At 42.8% G+C, this 16526-nt stretch overlaps 1 protein-coding gene across 2 annotated transcripts in view; it reads left to right on the forward strand.

The window, feature by feature from the left end:
• The window catches only part of MXI1 (MAX interactor 1, dimerization protein), a 127088-nt gene extending 111837 nt beyond the window's left edge, over positions 1–15251 (forward strand). Inside the window, exons 5-6 of one of the 2 annotated variants that reach the window (XM_033942124.1) lie at positions 3926–4097; positions 13189–15251. In XM_033942124.1, the coding sequence (XP_033798015.1) occupies positions 3926–4097; positions 13189–13352 (336 nt within the window). In that variant the 3' untranslated portion in view covers positions 13353–15251. The remainder of the gene's footprint in view (positions 1–3925; positions 4098–13188) is intronic. The other variant, XM_033942125.1, reaches the window with a different exon arrangement.
• Positions 15252–16526: the final 1275 nt, after the last annotated feature.

The raw sequence follows: 16526 nt of genomic DNA on the forward strand, positions 1-16526 counted from the left end.
AGTCTCTGTTTGAATCCTTGTACCGTACTCTGCCTGATCACTTCCTCCGGTAGCGCATTCCAAGTGTCCACGACCCTTTGGGTGAAGAAAAACTTTCTTGCATTCGTTTTGAACCTATCTCCCTTCAGTTTCTCCGAATGCCCCCTCGTACCTGTTGTCCCCTTCAGCCTGAAGAATCTGTCCCTATCCACCCTCTCTATGCCCCTCATGATTTTGAAGGTCTCTATCATATCACCCCTGAGCCTCCTCTTTTCCAGAGAGAAGAGCCCCAGCCTATCCAACCTCTCGGTGTATGGGCAGTGTTCCAGCCCTTTTACCAGTTTCGTTGCTCTCCTTTGGACTCTCTCAAGTATCGCCATGTCCTTCTTGAGGTGTGGCGACCAATACTGAATGCAGTATTCCAGATGTGGACGCACCATCGCTCGATACAATGGCATGATGACTCCCCTTAGACCCTGAATTACAATGTGTACTCCCCGGGTTGGCTTCTTTGCTAGCTATCTGAACTGAGGAGACGCACCCTGTGCTGGGTGGGAAGGCACTCGTGCATGTGCGGTGCGAGCGAATCGAAACTTTGAGTTTCTTCAAGCAAGTTTCTTCAAGCAAGGCATCCACATCGGGGCTCCGTTGGATCACGTCACCCATTAGAGAGAATAGCTGTCTCTGGATAACACCTGTTACGGTAAGTAACTGTGCTTTTTGTGTCCTCCAGCGACACTTCAGTCTGTGGCACTGCCTTTCAGATTGGCCATGGCTCCATGCACTTTTACCAAGGTGATGGTGGTGATAGTGGCTCACCTCCACAAGATGGGCATCAGGTTCATCCTTACCCTGGATAGATGCTGAGTAACGATGTTCTAATCGTGCACCTGATGTGATACACCTGTGTGTGATTTGAGCCACTTTAAGTGGGAGGATATGTTGGAGTGTCCTAATTTATTCCTCAGTTAGAATACACATTTTTGTGGATATCTTTTGTTGTTACCTGCAATTACATCATTTTCGTTTCTAGAGATAAAATTAAAAAAAGATTTGACATTGATATGTGAACGTTTCTTAAGAAAGAACTGAATATTCCATGGGGTGTGCAAATTTTTTTACATGTCTGAAAGTGCACGGACAATGGAAAACTTCCTCAAACTAAATAAATCAAAAACAAGAATATCATGGTTCAGAAACTATAACTCTCTACCTAGCACAGAATTCGAACTGTCCGCAGGAGGGACTAAAGCTAGACAACTCCTCCAAAGTATTGGGAGTTACACTAGATTCATATTTAACTTTTAACACATATATCACTTATCTAGTGAAAAAATTCTTTAAGATGAGACAACTGAGGGCAATTAGACCAGTCCTGACCCAGACCAGTTTCAAGACAGTAGCACAATTTGTCCTAATACCATACTTGGAATATTGTAATTCACTATATTGTGGCATTACAGAAAAAGAACAAAAGAGACTACAACTACTACAAAGAATGCCCACAATGTTAATTCTCAAAAGGAATTGATACAAGAGGGCAAATCCACTATTGGAACAACTGCACTAGCTGCCGATTAAAAAACAAATCCAATACAAGATACAGTAGCTTTGTAGGCTTTCTATGGAGAAAACTCAGACTAACTTCTGATATTAAAGTTCCACACTCTTTTTTCAAGCTATCCTTCCCATTACCTCAACAAGTTTGGTGAAAGAAGTTGTTGGAAGCTACCTTTGAATACCAAGGACCTCACTTGGAACAAACTGCCAATATACCTAAGACAACCCACCACTTACCTTGATTTCCAGAAGAAACTTAAGACGTGTTTCTTTTCTCTATAACAACTCTCTTATCCTTCACATCTTCCATCTAACAACCTCCTCTTCCTTCTAACAATGCAACCTCTAGAACTTGATCTAAATCTTATTGTAAACTGCATAGATTCCTTGCAGATAATTGCGGTATATAAGACACTGTATTGTATTGTATTCATTGTTTTGTTTTCATAGTTTTTTTTATTCCCATTTTCATTTTTTGGGCCTTCGGACCATTCCAAGCTTCAACCCTTTTTTGGGTTCACATTTACGCAGAAAACTTCCACTCAACTGTTCCTCTCATTTAATTCAAACAAGCTTGGAGTTCCTGTCACTGAGAGAACCATCTCTATATGGCTTGCAGACTATCTCCTTCTGTTATACTGGGCTGAGCTGACACTGGAAGGTTGTGCCACAGCACATAAAATTAGAGCAATGGCGACTTCAGTAGCTCATCTCCAATACACTCCTATAGGTGACATAGATGCCAACTTCCCTCCACCCCTTTTGGGTTTCAGCTAGGGAGTCCCACATGTGAGAATATACTGCCTGCACAACCCTCCCACCTCCCCTAGTTGGCTTCTTAGCTTTCTTACTTAACTGATGGTCATGCAAGCCGACGTCAGGCGGGAAGGCACCAGCATATGCACGGTACAGGCAGTCTCAAGAGTTTCAAAAAGTTTAAAGTAACAGTACACGTTTGCATTGTCCCTGCCGGGCTCTGTGGATAACAATATTCACATGTGAGAATATCTGCCTGTTGTCCTCGGATAACATCTGTTACAGGTTAAGTAACTGTGCTTTATTTGAACATAATGGGGCTCATAATCGAAAGAGAAAAACGTCCAAAAACCGGCCTAAGTCAGCACTTGGACGAACATTTCTCAAAAACGTCCAAATGCCGTTAATAAAAAATGGGTTTTGGACGTATTTCTAAATGACCTAGTAGGCCTTCATAGTGCCGCTGAATGACCAAAGCTAAACGGGGCGTTTCAGGAGGCGTGTCGAGGGTGGGAGTTGGGCGGGACGTGGGCCAGCTTAGACTTAAGTCGTACAGCATTTATAACGGAAAGTTTTACAACAGAGTCTAGATGGAACTTGGACGTTGTGACTTAGACCATGTAAAACATGGTCTAAGTCACAAAAACCCACCTAAACTCACCAGATAAGCACTGCAAACACATAAAACAGACCCCCACACACTACCCCAGTGATCACCAACCCCCCACCCCCATAAAATTTTAATCATAACTTTAAAATTCAGCCTCCAGACCATCATCACCTGGCCGCCTGGCATAGGAAAGCCTAGTCATCCAGCCCAGAGGCAGCTTAAGTCGTCTTGGGGGTGGGTTAGGGACTCATGGAGAGGAGGACCCATGCCTATAAGCCCCTGCAATCACTGCATTGATCCTTAAACATGTGCACTCCCCTATACACCCCAAAATCTTTTTGTACTGGAATATAAGTGGCTCCTGCAGCCATAAGGGTTATTGGGGTGGTAGATAAGTGGGTCTAGGGGATGCTGGAGGTGGTTTGGGGGGCTCATCATGACCTATAAGGGAGCTGTAGGAAGGAGAAGACATGGCACCCTTTTTGTGAAGTTCACAGCAGTGCCCTGTAAGATACTCCACTTTTTAGGTGGCATGTCTGGGTGTGCAGTCCATCACTTTGCAGACCCCACCCACGTCCAACAGGGCTTGTTCAAGGCGTTTTGGACTTGGACGGAAAGTTAGATGGAAATGTGGTATAAAGATAGACTATTTAGTGGCTTGGATGATCAGATTGGCAGGCTGTATAATTAGACGATTTTCAAAATGAAAAAAAAAGTTAGACGTATCTTTCGAAAATGTGTCTTAAGCTGTTTTTTTACTTTGGATGACATGCGAGATGGACGTAAACAGACTTAGACGTCCCTTTCGATTATGCCCCTCAATGTGAATTATTTTGCAGAATTTTTTTAAACTTTAATTTTATTTCAACAATTCATAATGCAAAGAACTATCACAGCATCATCACTGCTTCCTACTTTTCTTTTCCTTTCTTATACATCCAGACCCAGTTATTCTAAGAAGTGCTGTCAGTTAGCATATTATTCTACTTTTCACTGCAGATACTATTTTTTCTGTTTCAGAAACTTGAAGAGGTTGATAGAAAAGGTCAGCACCAGCTTGAGAACCTGGAACGAGAACAGAGATTTTTAAAGAGAAGACTGGAACAGTTGCAAAGTACTCAGGAGATAGAACGAATACGAATGGATAGCATAGGATCGGCCACTTCTTCTGATCGGTCTGATTCTGAGCGAGGTAAGGCTTTTTTCATTTTGAAATTCTTGCATTGCCTGAGTTTCATATTTTTGTTTTGAACTCTGATAATAGTAGTATACATTGCTAATAAAACTGAGTTTCATTACTTACATTATTAAAATTGTAGTAGAAAGAAATATATGAACAACAAGAATTCTGAATTATGGCTGAACCATAACTCACTATTAGTTTGTATATTCACAATTAATGTTACATACAGAAGGCTAGATTTTTCTACTCTTGAAATGTATAGTTCCAAAACAATCTTTCTTCCCTTCTCTGCCACAACTCTTCATTCTTGTACAATCCCATTCTTTTCCTGGACATTTTGGAGGCTTCTAGGAAACCTACCACTAGACAATGCTATCACCAACAATGGACTAGATTTTCTACGTGGTGCTTTTCTCATGATAAGGAGCCCCAACATTCCTCCTTATCTTCTGTTTTGGATTATCTTTTGCCCTTATTGACTTCTGGCCTCAAGTCTACAACGATCCGAGTCCATCTCGGTGCAATTGCAGCTTTTCATCAGCCTATCGAAGGGAAACCCCTCTCTGCTCATCCGGTGGTTTCCAGATTAATGAAAGGACTTTTCAATGTCAAACCTCCTCTCAAACCGCCTCCTGTGGTTTGGGACCTCAATGTTGTCCTTGCTCAACTGATGAAGGCTCCATTTGAACGTGAACTCGCAGGCCTTGGGCATGCTCAGATGCTCAAGGCCTAGCAGAAGAGGAGGCTGTTCTTTGGGCACCGGCACCAAGCACAGGACATGCCGGTGCCCAGATGAGGGTAAGAAGCGTCGGGGGAGTAGCGGATCGTGGCGGGGGGGGGGTGCTGGATCGTGGCGGGGGGTGCCCAATCACGTGGGGGGGGGGGCGGATCACAGGGGGGGGGCCTTCAGGGGGAGCAATGCCGGTTCTCGTGGGGGGGGGAACACATCAAAGCAAGTTTCCATTATTTCCTATGGGGAAACTCGCTTTGATAAACGAGCATTTTGGATTACGAGCAATCTCCTGGAACTCAGGGCGATTTTCAGTGCTCTCAATGCTTTTCAACATCTACTTCGCGACCGTGTGGTCCTCATTCGCACAGACAACCAAGTCGCCATGTACTATATCAATAAGCAGGGAGGGTCGGGATCGGCCTCCCTCTGCCAGGAAGCTCTGAAAGTGTGGTCCCAGGCTCTGGTTGTCTTCTGATAACCTTCTTTTTTATTTTTTTTTTTCTTTCTCTGTGCTAACCATCCATCTTCTATCTATGTCCTCCCCTTCCATTTCCCTTTCCTCCCCTGTAAGTCTGGCATCTTTTCCTTTTTTCATCTCCATCCACAGATCCACCCTTCTCAACTACCCTTTCATCGAGCATCTCTCCCTCCTTCCCCACCACTCCAGGGTCCACCATCTCTCCCTTTCTTTTCCCAACTACTCTCCTATTCAGTATCTCTTTCCCCCCCTCCACACCATCCCTTGTGTCCAACTTCTCTCCCTTTCTGTTCCTTCCCTCCCTAAATCCACCATCTCTCTCCCACTCCTCTGTTTATAGACCCATTATTTCTTCCCCCCAAAGTCCGGCATATGCACGTCTCTTTGAACCCCCTTCCTTCCCTCCATCCGTCTATTTCTACACCAGGGCCCCAAAAGCTTGCACCCCACCCCTTGAAGGCCTGCCTGTCCCCCTGAAGGTCTGCACCCCCCGAAAGGCCTGCACATTTACCCCTGAAGGCCTGCACTACCCCTTGAAGGCCTGCCCCTGACCCCTCCCCCCCACCCACCCCCGGAAGGCCTGCGTGTTCCTCCCTGCCCTCCCACATCCATTTACCTAATTCCTGCAGCGAGCAGCCTACAGAGAGGATTGCTGGTACTTTAGCAATCCTTGTAGGTTGCCATAGGCCTCAGGAGCTGTCTTCCCTTTTCCCCGATCCTGCCTCTGACTCAGAGGAGGGGCGGGACCGCGGCAGAGGGAAGACAGCTCCTGAGGCCTATGGCAACCTGCAAGGATTGCTAAAATACCGGGAGGCCGGGGAGAAAGCCGGATGTCACCTAGCGGCAGCTGCTCACCCAACAACTACAGCAAGATGTGGACCAACGGGGCCAACTCCAAACTGTTTGGAGAGCAACGAGGGCAAGCTGCCCTGTGCGGACTACATCAACATGTCCCCAGCCAGCAGCTCCATGACCAGCACCCCTCCCGATTGCTACCTAAACCCGACTCCCTTCCCCGCTCCTTCAAGCACGTCCACCGCCAGAAGGACAAGAGCGCGTTACGCCCCTGTGCCGCCTGCTCTGCGCCAAGGACTCCTCTTCCTCCTCCACCAGCAGCGGCAGCCTGGGGGTCCTGGAGGGAGGCGGGGACTGAACGTGCTGACTTTTGATTGGTCTGCGTTCTTCAAGAGGTGGGCCAGTCACGAGGGGGGGAAAAAACAGAAGGGAAGGGAACCCAGCTCTGCGATTGACTGGGGTTGCCTGAGCAATCGACCGGTCGATCGCGATCAACGTATTGGGCCCCCTGCGGTAAGTAACTGTGCTTTTCTTACTTTAGTTCATTCATTATTTATGGATAAAATTGATTATTCAAATTCTTTATTAATAGGTTCCACTAAGAAAAATCTTTAAAAACTTCAAATGCTTCAAAATGTGACTATTAAATTAGTTACCAGAAAAAGCAAACAAGCTCATATTATTCCCTGAAAAGCACTGGCTACCTGTTTATTATCAGGTGCGACTCAAGTTGATCTTAATAGTTTTTAAAACTTCACTTACAGGGGTTCTGATAACACCTTTTAGGTTGTTGAAATCTTATAGTCCAACTAAGTTATTGTGTTTGAGTCAAGAACACATTTTGGAAATTACATGAGGCAAAATTAAATTGCACAAGAAAAGCAGCTTTTTTGTGTTGGTCCAGAATTGTGGAATTCACTTCTACAGTTGCTGAAACTGGAAACCTCTTTGCCCAAGTTCAAGAAGGCTTGGAAAGCATTTTTATTCCAGCAGGCATTGGAACTCAGTTATGAATTTTATAAGGCCACTTTCAGCAGATTACCCTTTAAAGAGCAGATGCTTTTTGGCAAAGATTTATACAACCTCATGGCCAGCATGGCAGATCGCCATCCCAAATCTCTCCCAGACAGAAGGGGCCTTCGTTCCGCCAAGAGTGGCAGAAGCAGTTTTCGTACCTCTAAGAGATCCTGCCAGTTTTCCTCTGGTTACTCTTCTCAGAGGTCCTTCCAAGAGTCCGGACACAGATTTAATAATAACAATAAATAACAGGTTTTTTTATATACCGCAGGACCGTGAAGTTCTATGCGGTTTACAGTGATTAAAGAAGTTACAGATAGAGTGGAATCAACAAAGTATAGACTTGGTGATTGACAGTTCTAGAGATCATTTGTTGAGGGCTAGGATTGTATAGGTTGGTTTCCTAAGTATTTCAGGAACAGATGTGTTTATAGGTAGTAGGCACGAGTAATTGTTCTAGGTCTTTACCCCACAGAGCTGCTTGATGTGAGAAAAGATGTTGGTGATGACTTTTAAATTTACAGCCTCTGACCGGTGGGGAAACAAAGTTCGGGTGTGAGTTTCGCCTATGTTTGTTGGTTGAGAAAGAGAAAAGGTCTGTTATATATTTAGGGGCTAAGCCATAAAGTACCTTGAAGCAAAAACAACCAAACTTGAATTTCACATGTGCCTCCATCGGTAGCCAGTGTAGAAGTCGATAGGAAGGTGTTATGTGGTCGAACTTCGTCAGTCCACAAAGTAGTCTAACCGCTGCATTTTGTACCAGTTGCAATCGCCATATATTCTTCTGGGGGAGTGCCAAGTAGGCGATGTTACAATAATCGAGTTGACTCAGTATAAGGGATTGTACCAGAATTCGAAATGATGAGACATCGAAGTAAGCTCTGATGGACCGAAGCTTCCAGAGGGTGAGAAAGATTTTTCTAATCAAGGAGTCTAAGTGGTCTTTCATGGTCAGGCTCTGGTCCAGTGTTACTCCTAGTACCTTCATAGTGGATTGAATGGGATAGCTAAGGTTATTGATACACAATGGTAATTTTGTGTCAAGTAGGTGTGGCAATGCTATGAAAAAGTTTGTTTTCTCTGAGTTTAATTTTAATCTGAATTCAGTCATCCATTGCTTCTGTTGCTTTGGGGGTGACTTCTGAGACAGAGTTAGTGAATGGGATAATTATTGTGAAGTCGTCAGCGTAGCTATATAGTTTTATCCCCAGCTGGGACAATTGCGCACCCAGTGAGGACATGTAAACGTTGAAGAGCAAAGGGGATAGTGGTGATCCCTGTGGCACGCCAGATGGATTGCTCCAGGAGTCAGAGAGATCGTGATTAAAGCGGACTTGGTAGGTGCGTGATATAAGGAAACCTCGAAACCAGTTCAGTACATCTCTTCTGATTCTGATGGCGTCTAGGCATTGTAACAGTTTACCATGGTCCACCAGGTCGAAGGCAGAGCTCATGTCAAATTGCATGATTAGGGCGTTGAGGCCCTTACTGAATAGGTAGCGCAAATTGTCCAGGATAGCCACAATTACTGTCTCAGTGCTAAACATAGGCCTAAAACCAGATTGAGTTTCATACAGAATAGAGAATTGGCCGAGATATTCCATTAGCTGGGTGTGTACCAATCCTTCCATAATTTTTACCATGAATGGAATAGATGCTACTGGTCTATAGTTGGTTACTGTTGTTGATGACTCTTTACGATTTTTGGGGATTGGAGTTATTATAATATGCCCATTGTTAGTGAGGAATTTTCCATTGTTAAGGTTATTGGTTAGATAATTCAGTAGAGATAATTTAAAGTCTAATGGAGCTGCTTTCATAATTTCTGGGGGGCAAGAGTCCAGGACACAGTATGATTTTGAGTATTTGTTATATAGCTTGATGTAGTTATTCCATTGTAACTTATGGAAGGAGCTCCAGATCATATCCGCTGGTATTTCATTTCTGTGTATTTAAAATGGATTGATGTTCATATGCAACAATTGTTGAGTAGTTATTTCTTAGGTTTTTGATTTTTGAATCGAAATGTTGTGATAGATCATTTGCTGAGGGCAGCTTGATGTTATGCATGGGTTGAGTGTAGCGTGTGGTGTCAAATAAATTTGTAACTTTGTTGAACAGTTCTTTTGTGTTGGTTCCTTTTGAATTAGTATTAGATGAGTTAATTTGGGATGAGTAGAACGTTTTATGTTTTTCTTTTATTTGTTGTTTTATGTTGGATCTCCAGTTGTTTTGGTCTGACAGTTTTCCCGTTTTTTTCCAGATTCTTTCTAATAGTCTTACTGATTGTTTCATTGTTAGGAGTTTGATGTCAAACCATTTGTTGTATTTATTTGAGCAGCTTTTACTATTTCATTTCGGGGCAATTTTATCTAAAATGATGTGCTAGTTATCGTCTAGTGATCATAGAAGTCAACTCCTTCTTCTATCTTCGCTTGTTGGTCATATTGTGACCAATATTCCTCTGGGTTGATATGTCCCCTTGTGAGGTGTTCTCTTTTTGTCCATGGGTGTGTCTTAGATTTTAGCCGAGTCCAGATTAGATTGAAATAATAAGTGAAATGGTCAGACCAGATATCATGACACTAAGTACCATCCGAGAGAGAGATGGGAGGGGTTATAATCTCCTTTACGGACATCGCAACCACATCTAAATGATGGCCCTTTTCATGTGTTTGAGTGGGTGAAGGGAGATTGTAATTGAGTAAAGAAAGAAAGTTTTTAAAGTCTTTCGCTTCTGGGTTGTCTATTTTATGTAGATCGTAAGTTTATGTCTCCTGCAATTAGATTATGCGATGAGGTGATTGAGTTGTGTAGGACGAATTCACAGAAGTCCTCTCTAGCTTTTGGCCAGCTTTTTGGTGGAACATAGAATAGTATACAAGAGAGGGAGTCTTCTAGATCCTTATTGCTAATTTTACAGGCACCAGCACACCAAAAAGCCACAATGATGCCAGGGTGATGGCTGTCTGTTCCTTGACTCCCCAGCTGGATTGCTAGGAAGAGGCCAGGATCCAAGCGACGGTACAATGACTCTTGGATGTTCATGCTACAGAACCAATTCCCGAAGAAGAATTGGGTTCTGGCAGACACTTTGTATACTTCATAGTGCCCAAGAAGGGCACAGAAGTTTGGAAGCCCATCCTGGACTTGAAGTCAGTAAATGAGGCACTAAAATTCCCCCCGCTTTCGCATGGAGACAGTCTGCTCAGTCATAGCGGTGGTGGCTCCAGGGGGATTCCTAGCCTTTCTGGATTTAATGGAGACATATCTTCACATTCCCATCTTTCTGGATCACAGAAAATATCTAAGATTCCACATCCTCCAGTAACACTTCCACTTTGTGGTGCTCCCTTTCGCTTTGGTCACAGCTCCATGCACCTTTATCAAGGTGATGGTTGTAGCATCTCACCTATGGAGGATGGTCATCCAGGTGCATCCTTGTCTGGACGATTGGCTGATCAGGGCCCCCTCACAATGAAATGGCATGCATGCTGTACAGTAGGTAATGAATCTCCTTCAGAGACTTAGCTGGATAGTCAGCTTCTGAAAAAGTCAACTACAACTGACTCAGTACTTGTAATATCTGGGAGTCCACTTCAACATGGCACTTGTCTTTCTTCCCAAGCCATGCAAACAGAATCTCAGGAAGCAGATCTTAGAGATCCTGGCTTTACCGAGCCCTACAGCCTGGCATTACTTCGGGTGTTGGGCTCAATAGCAACCTCCCTGGTAGTTGTTCCCCGGTCATGAATTCATATGTGGCCACTCCTGGATTCTCTTCTCTCCAGGTGGTCCCTGCAATGGCACTCTCTTCAGACGCAGCTTCCCTGATCTTTTGGTGGCAAAACGCAGCTTACGTTGATGGCTCCAGGGGAATGCCTAATCGTGGGGCATGCCTCTCGGAATCATCTCTTGGGCGATCCTCATGATCGATGCCAGCCTGAGCGGCTGGGGGGTCCGCTCTAGGACAAGCTGTCCCCATCAGAGAGTAAGTGGTCCATAAATCATCTGCAACTGAGAGCCATTCACTTGGCACTGATGGAGTTGCAATCTTTTCTAACTGGGAAGGCAGTCAGGCAGTCACCTGTGTATGCTGTTTTTGCAGGTTCCCTTTTTTCAAAAAAAAAGAAGCAGGAAGCCACATGTTGAAATGGCCAAATAGCTCTCAGTTGCATAGATGTGTGCTATTAGCAGGCACTAGAAACTCAATAGGTTGTACAGGCCAGATGCCAACTTTGGAGCTTATGATAATCGCATCACAGCCAAATCAAAGGGCAACAAATAAAACTATTGCAAAGAAGACAAAATAAATTCCTCTATGTACCCTAATGCAAGAAATAACTGCACTTGGATCAACAGGCAATGGCCTGATAAAACAAAACCAGAAAACATAAGAAGCAGATTCCACTGTCATTTCCAAATGGCTTTACTGTTTCAACAGCTTCTTCGGTAGCCTGCCTTCATTAGACCCTGATACAGAGCATCCTAGTCCTCAGTTCACACTTCTACCAATCTTTCCTCTGTCGTCCAAAACACAGCACTGGACGTGCATTTTCAACCATTTTACAGGGAGTAGCTAGGGACTCACCACCAAGTGTGCCTGCATTTCCCCTGCTTGTTTCCAGAGAAAGTGAAGTTGCTTACCTATAACAGGGGTTCTTCTTAGACTGCAGGGGAATGCAGCCACACTTACCCTCCTCTCTAAGATTTATATATATATTTTTCAGCTAGAGACAAACTGAGTATCATGAGAAGGAGCCACCGAAGGTGGGAGTCCCTGCACATATTCAGTAAGCCAAAAGCATACTATTGCTAGGGAGAGCACCGACACACAGGATCAATCTGAGGACTTATTTATTTATTCAATTTTCTATACCGTTCTCACAAGGGAGCTCAGAATGGTTTACATTAATTTATTCAGGTACTTAAGTGTTTTTCCCTGTCCCGGTGGGCTCATTATCTAATGTACCTGGGGCAATGCCCAGGGTCATAGTAGTGTGGGTTTGAACCCATAATCTCAGAGTGCTGAGGCTGCAGCTCTAACCACTGCGCCACACTCTCCCAACAAGTGTTGCTGCATTCTCCTGCTGTCTATGGAGAACCCTCGTTACAGGTAAGTAACTTTACATTCTGTACAAGATCAAGTACAAATTAAAAAAGAAGAAGTTTTGTGCTGTCTTTTCTTAAATCACCGGCAAAAAAATATTCCTTTAATTTCGTGGAGGGGCATAATCAAAAGAAATCTAAGTCCGTTTTGGGACTTCTCTTTTAGATCATCCAAGTGCAGATTTAGGCCGGTTTTTAGATGTTTTTCTGTTTCGATTATGAGCCCCTTAGTGACTTAAACTTGAAAAGCTGTATACATCAAAAATGCTTCTGCTTTCCCTGTGTGGGAGATCTTTGATGCCTCATGAAGCATTTCATTGATGTATTTTTCATTATGGATGCTTCTCAGTCTTTCCACCTCCTCTCTCAGTTCTTCCACTTCTTTCATGAGGGATTCAAGCTGCAGATATCTCGCACATAGAACCAAATCATAACTAAGATCATGCTTTCTGTATGGACAGAAGCAGAATCTGTAACTGGGGCAACAGCTTTGATGACGTGGTGTTTCCCAACCATACATATATACTGTAAGTTGCAGAAGTTTTTGCTTCTGTTGACGGAAGAGAGAAAAAAAAATCCTTTCCAGGGCCCTTACCTTTTCCTCTGCTATTCTGTAAGTCGAAAGAAGAAACTATGAGTTGCCTCATGCTGGGACTTTTCTTGGGATTTTTACTTCTTCTTTCAGTAGGTGCAAAATCACTTTATCACCAAAGCTTTTGTCCAGACAGAAGGCATGAATTGGTGGTAAAATAACATTTCTCAACAGTAACTCTTACTGATAGCTCTGACCCTTAGTGATCCTTGTAATAATTATGTAACTGGGATTTAAAATAATTACTTGACTGTTTCCTTTTCTTTCCATCTTTCTAGAGAACACTGGTAGGAGGTTCACTAAACTTAAGCCTCAATGTTAACAAAATGCAGGAATCTGAAACATTCAAGCTCTTTCTTTTCCTTGTTTGCAGAAGAGATTGAAGTGGATGTTGAAGGAACAGAGTTCTCCCATGGAGAAGTGGACAGTTTCAGCAGCACCAGCATTAGTGACATTGATGATCATAGCAGCCTGCAGAGTACAGGGAGTGATGAAGGTTACTGTAGTTCCAGTGTCAAACTCTTTTTCTCATCATAGGAACACACCAGTGCATGGCAGACTGAACTAGGGGGAGGGGACCATGATCTTCGATGCACGTCTATTTCAGACTGGATTCAAACTGCAATCTCTCTTTTCAGAAACTGTCTCAAAACTACCCCTCTGGATAGAAATGGAAGCTGTCTCTCTGGTGCTAGCTACTGTCGAAGCCTCTGCACTGATCTTAATGCTTTTGACTTCCATATGAATGAATTGCATTGGGATAGCTTCTCTCTGAATTAATATTTTTGAATTTGTTTAGTGTTTATTTAAAAGAGAATGTTGTACGGCATTCAACATTGTCTCACTCCCAGCCCTTCCCTAATCTGAAGAATTTCTAATTTTCTCAGAAGCAAATCTGATGAAACGTTACCCTTGGAATTAAGACTTAACTGCAAATTATTCGAACAATTCACATTGCCATTATTTAGCTGAAAACTAATATACTGTATGTACTCGAATATAAATCCATTTTGAGTATAAACCAAGATAAGTTTCCCCACAAAAAAGGGGAGAAACTGTTAAGTATAAACCGGGAGGGGTAGGAGATGTTAATTCAAGTGTATGGTAGGTCTCTCCCCCAATCGATGATGGGCTTTTCTTCTCCATTCTCTACTCCCTATGGTTACTGGTTTCAACTGGCAGCAGCTCCTTCTTCCTTTAGCGGTTATGTGCTGGGCTAGTAAAATCAGGGTAGTTGGAGGCAGGCTGCAGGTTCTGCCATGAAGCTGGAAGGGCTTGTGGCAGGAACACTCCAGGGCGGTGATGGCTTCATTGTGTTTATTTATTCCATTTTCTATACCGTTCTCCCAAGGGAGCTCAGAACGGTTTACATGAATTTATTCAGTTACTTAACCATTTTTCCCTGTCTGTACTGGCAGGCACACAATCTATATAATGTACCTAGGGCAATGGGGGGATTAGGTGACTTGCTGAGGGTCTCAAGGAACAGCATGGGTTTGAACCAACAACTTCAAGGTGCTGAGGCTGTAGCTTTAACCACTGCGCCACACACTTTGGCCAGGTGGCAGTGCTCCTTCCTTGTTCAGCTGACAGCAGTCAAAAGCTACGCCACTGGGCCAGAACAAGGCCTATGAGCATTGGCCCAGCTTTTGACTTCTGTCAGCTGAACAAGGAAGGAGCCACTGCCAAATGAAGCCAGTACCACGGGGAGTAGGGGATGGAGGAAGAAAATTCCAGTAAGTGGGAGATTCAAATATAAACCGTGACTCCTCATTTTTGGGCCCAAAAATGTCTGTTTATATTTGAGTAAATACCATAGCCCTTTCCAGAAGGGCCTGATATGTAACCTTCTGGATTTAAGTGAGTTTTATGTCATTGTCCTACAAGAAAGAAAGACTATGTACAATTGAGTGCAAATATTCTGAAGGATTGCTATTCAGATCAGCTTTTAGTTAGGCCTCATCTTACCTCTAACACATTGCTAGCACTAGACTACTAAATTCTCACCTGCATGCCTATCCGATGTTGCTTTGTGGAGTTAGTCTGTAATAATTTCAGGCAATACTCTGCTGGTAGTAATTTTTGGGACCAAAATGAAAAATAGAAAAGTTACTACATTAGCATCAGTACTCAACAAAATGTGCAAGTTCCTGAAGCAGTGTGACACTCTTATGACAAAAACAGTTCTGTATCACACATAGTCCAAAACGTTGTGCAAACATTTGGTACATTTGTCATTGTGAGGAATTTTAAAAAAAATAGTGCTAGTTCAGATATTGCCCAAACACAAGTGCATCATTTTTGCATTTAGGATTTGTACTATAAGGTATGGAATGTTATAAAGGAGTGTTTCAGATTCAAAGCAGGTATTTTTTAATAATATTTTAAACAAAGTGCAATAAAATCAAGGTTGCTCATTTTATATCTTTTTTTTTTTTTTTAATTTGCAGAATTGTAAAGATACCACAGTTTAACAACTTTGTGGCCCGATGTGTTTTCATACTAATAATACTTGTCAGGCATGGTACTGACCCAGACAAATATATTTTTAGCACTTGCTAATATTTTTAAATCAAAATTGACTTTAAAATGCTTATTCTACAGCATCAACAAATTATTATTCAGATAGCACAGGCACTCCTACTGTTTTCTTTAAAGTCTTTTTAACTGGATGGCTCACAGTAAAAATTTGTCACAGGTTATTTATAAAATGCTTATACTTTTGGGACAAAAAGTATGCAGCTTTTATTATAGCCTTGCTTCCTTTTTCTAAAAATCTCCTAAGTTAAACTTTTTTCTTATTTGACATGTTCTCCATGTGATGGTTATATGGGGTCAAGTTGTGCAGTAGCACCTTAATTTAAATATATGAGTAGTTGGAGGAAAGACTTGGCCAGGGGTGCTCAGTGTTGGTCCGCAACCCAGTCGGGTTTTCAGGATTCACCCAGTGAATATGCATGAGATCTATTTGCATATAGTGGAAGTAGTGCATGCAGATAGATCTCATGCATATTCATTGGGGAAAACCCGACTGGGTAGAGGACCAGCATTGATGCCGTAGAGCGACGTAGACACTAATATTCCCTCTGCAGTGAAAGAATTGTAGAGAATGTTTTGCTAATTTTCACAATAATATTTTTCATAATAGTGCTAGTTTAGCTTTCAAATAAAAATGTAATAGATTAGCACAATATTAATGGCCACTTCTAAAATACAAGTATGATTGAAAATGGGAAATCTCTGTGCATCAGTCTGCACGTATTCCTAAGAATCTGACAAAATTCTTATAGAATTCATGCGTATTTGAAGTCTGGCAATATTTTAAAAGCCTCATTTTTTGCATGGTTTGCATAAACTTTAAATTTGGTCTCTACTCATACTCTATTCCTGTTTGCACTTGTTAGCAATCCAAAACTAAGCTGCCTGCTGGAGCTTGTTTCCAAGATAAATCTATTTTTCTTGGAGGACAAGCAGGACTTAGTTTCTCACATGTGGGTACATCTCCAATGGAGCTCTAGGGCAAATGCTACCCAGCATTCCTATTACTTTAAGAAGCCTTTAGTAGGCCAGTACCATACATGCACTACTAGTACCTTCTCACTCGCCTGAGTCATGCAGGACCACCAGTATGTTTCTTCAGTGGTTAGGGTATAGCTTTTTTTTTTTTGTGCCTTCCTCGGTTCAGCTTGGGATAATTCTTCTCCTTCTCTA

Source organism: Geotrypetes seraphini, chromosome 4 (assembly GCF_902459505.1).
Source record: "Geotrypetes seraphini chromosome 4, aGeoSer1.1, whole genome shotgun sequence".
In the NCBI taxonomy this organism is placed as follows: domain Eukaryota; kingdom Metazoa; phylum Chordata; class Amphibia; order Gymnophiona; family Dermophiidae; genus Geotrypetes; species Geotrypetes seraphini.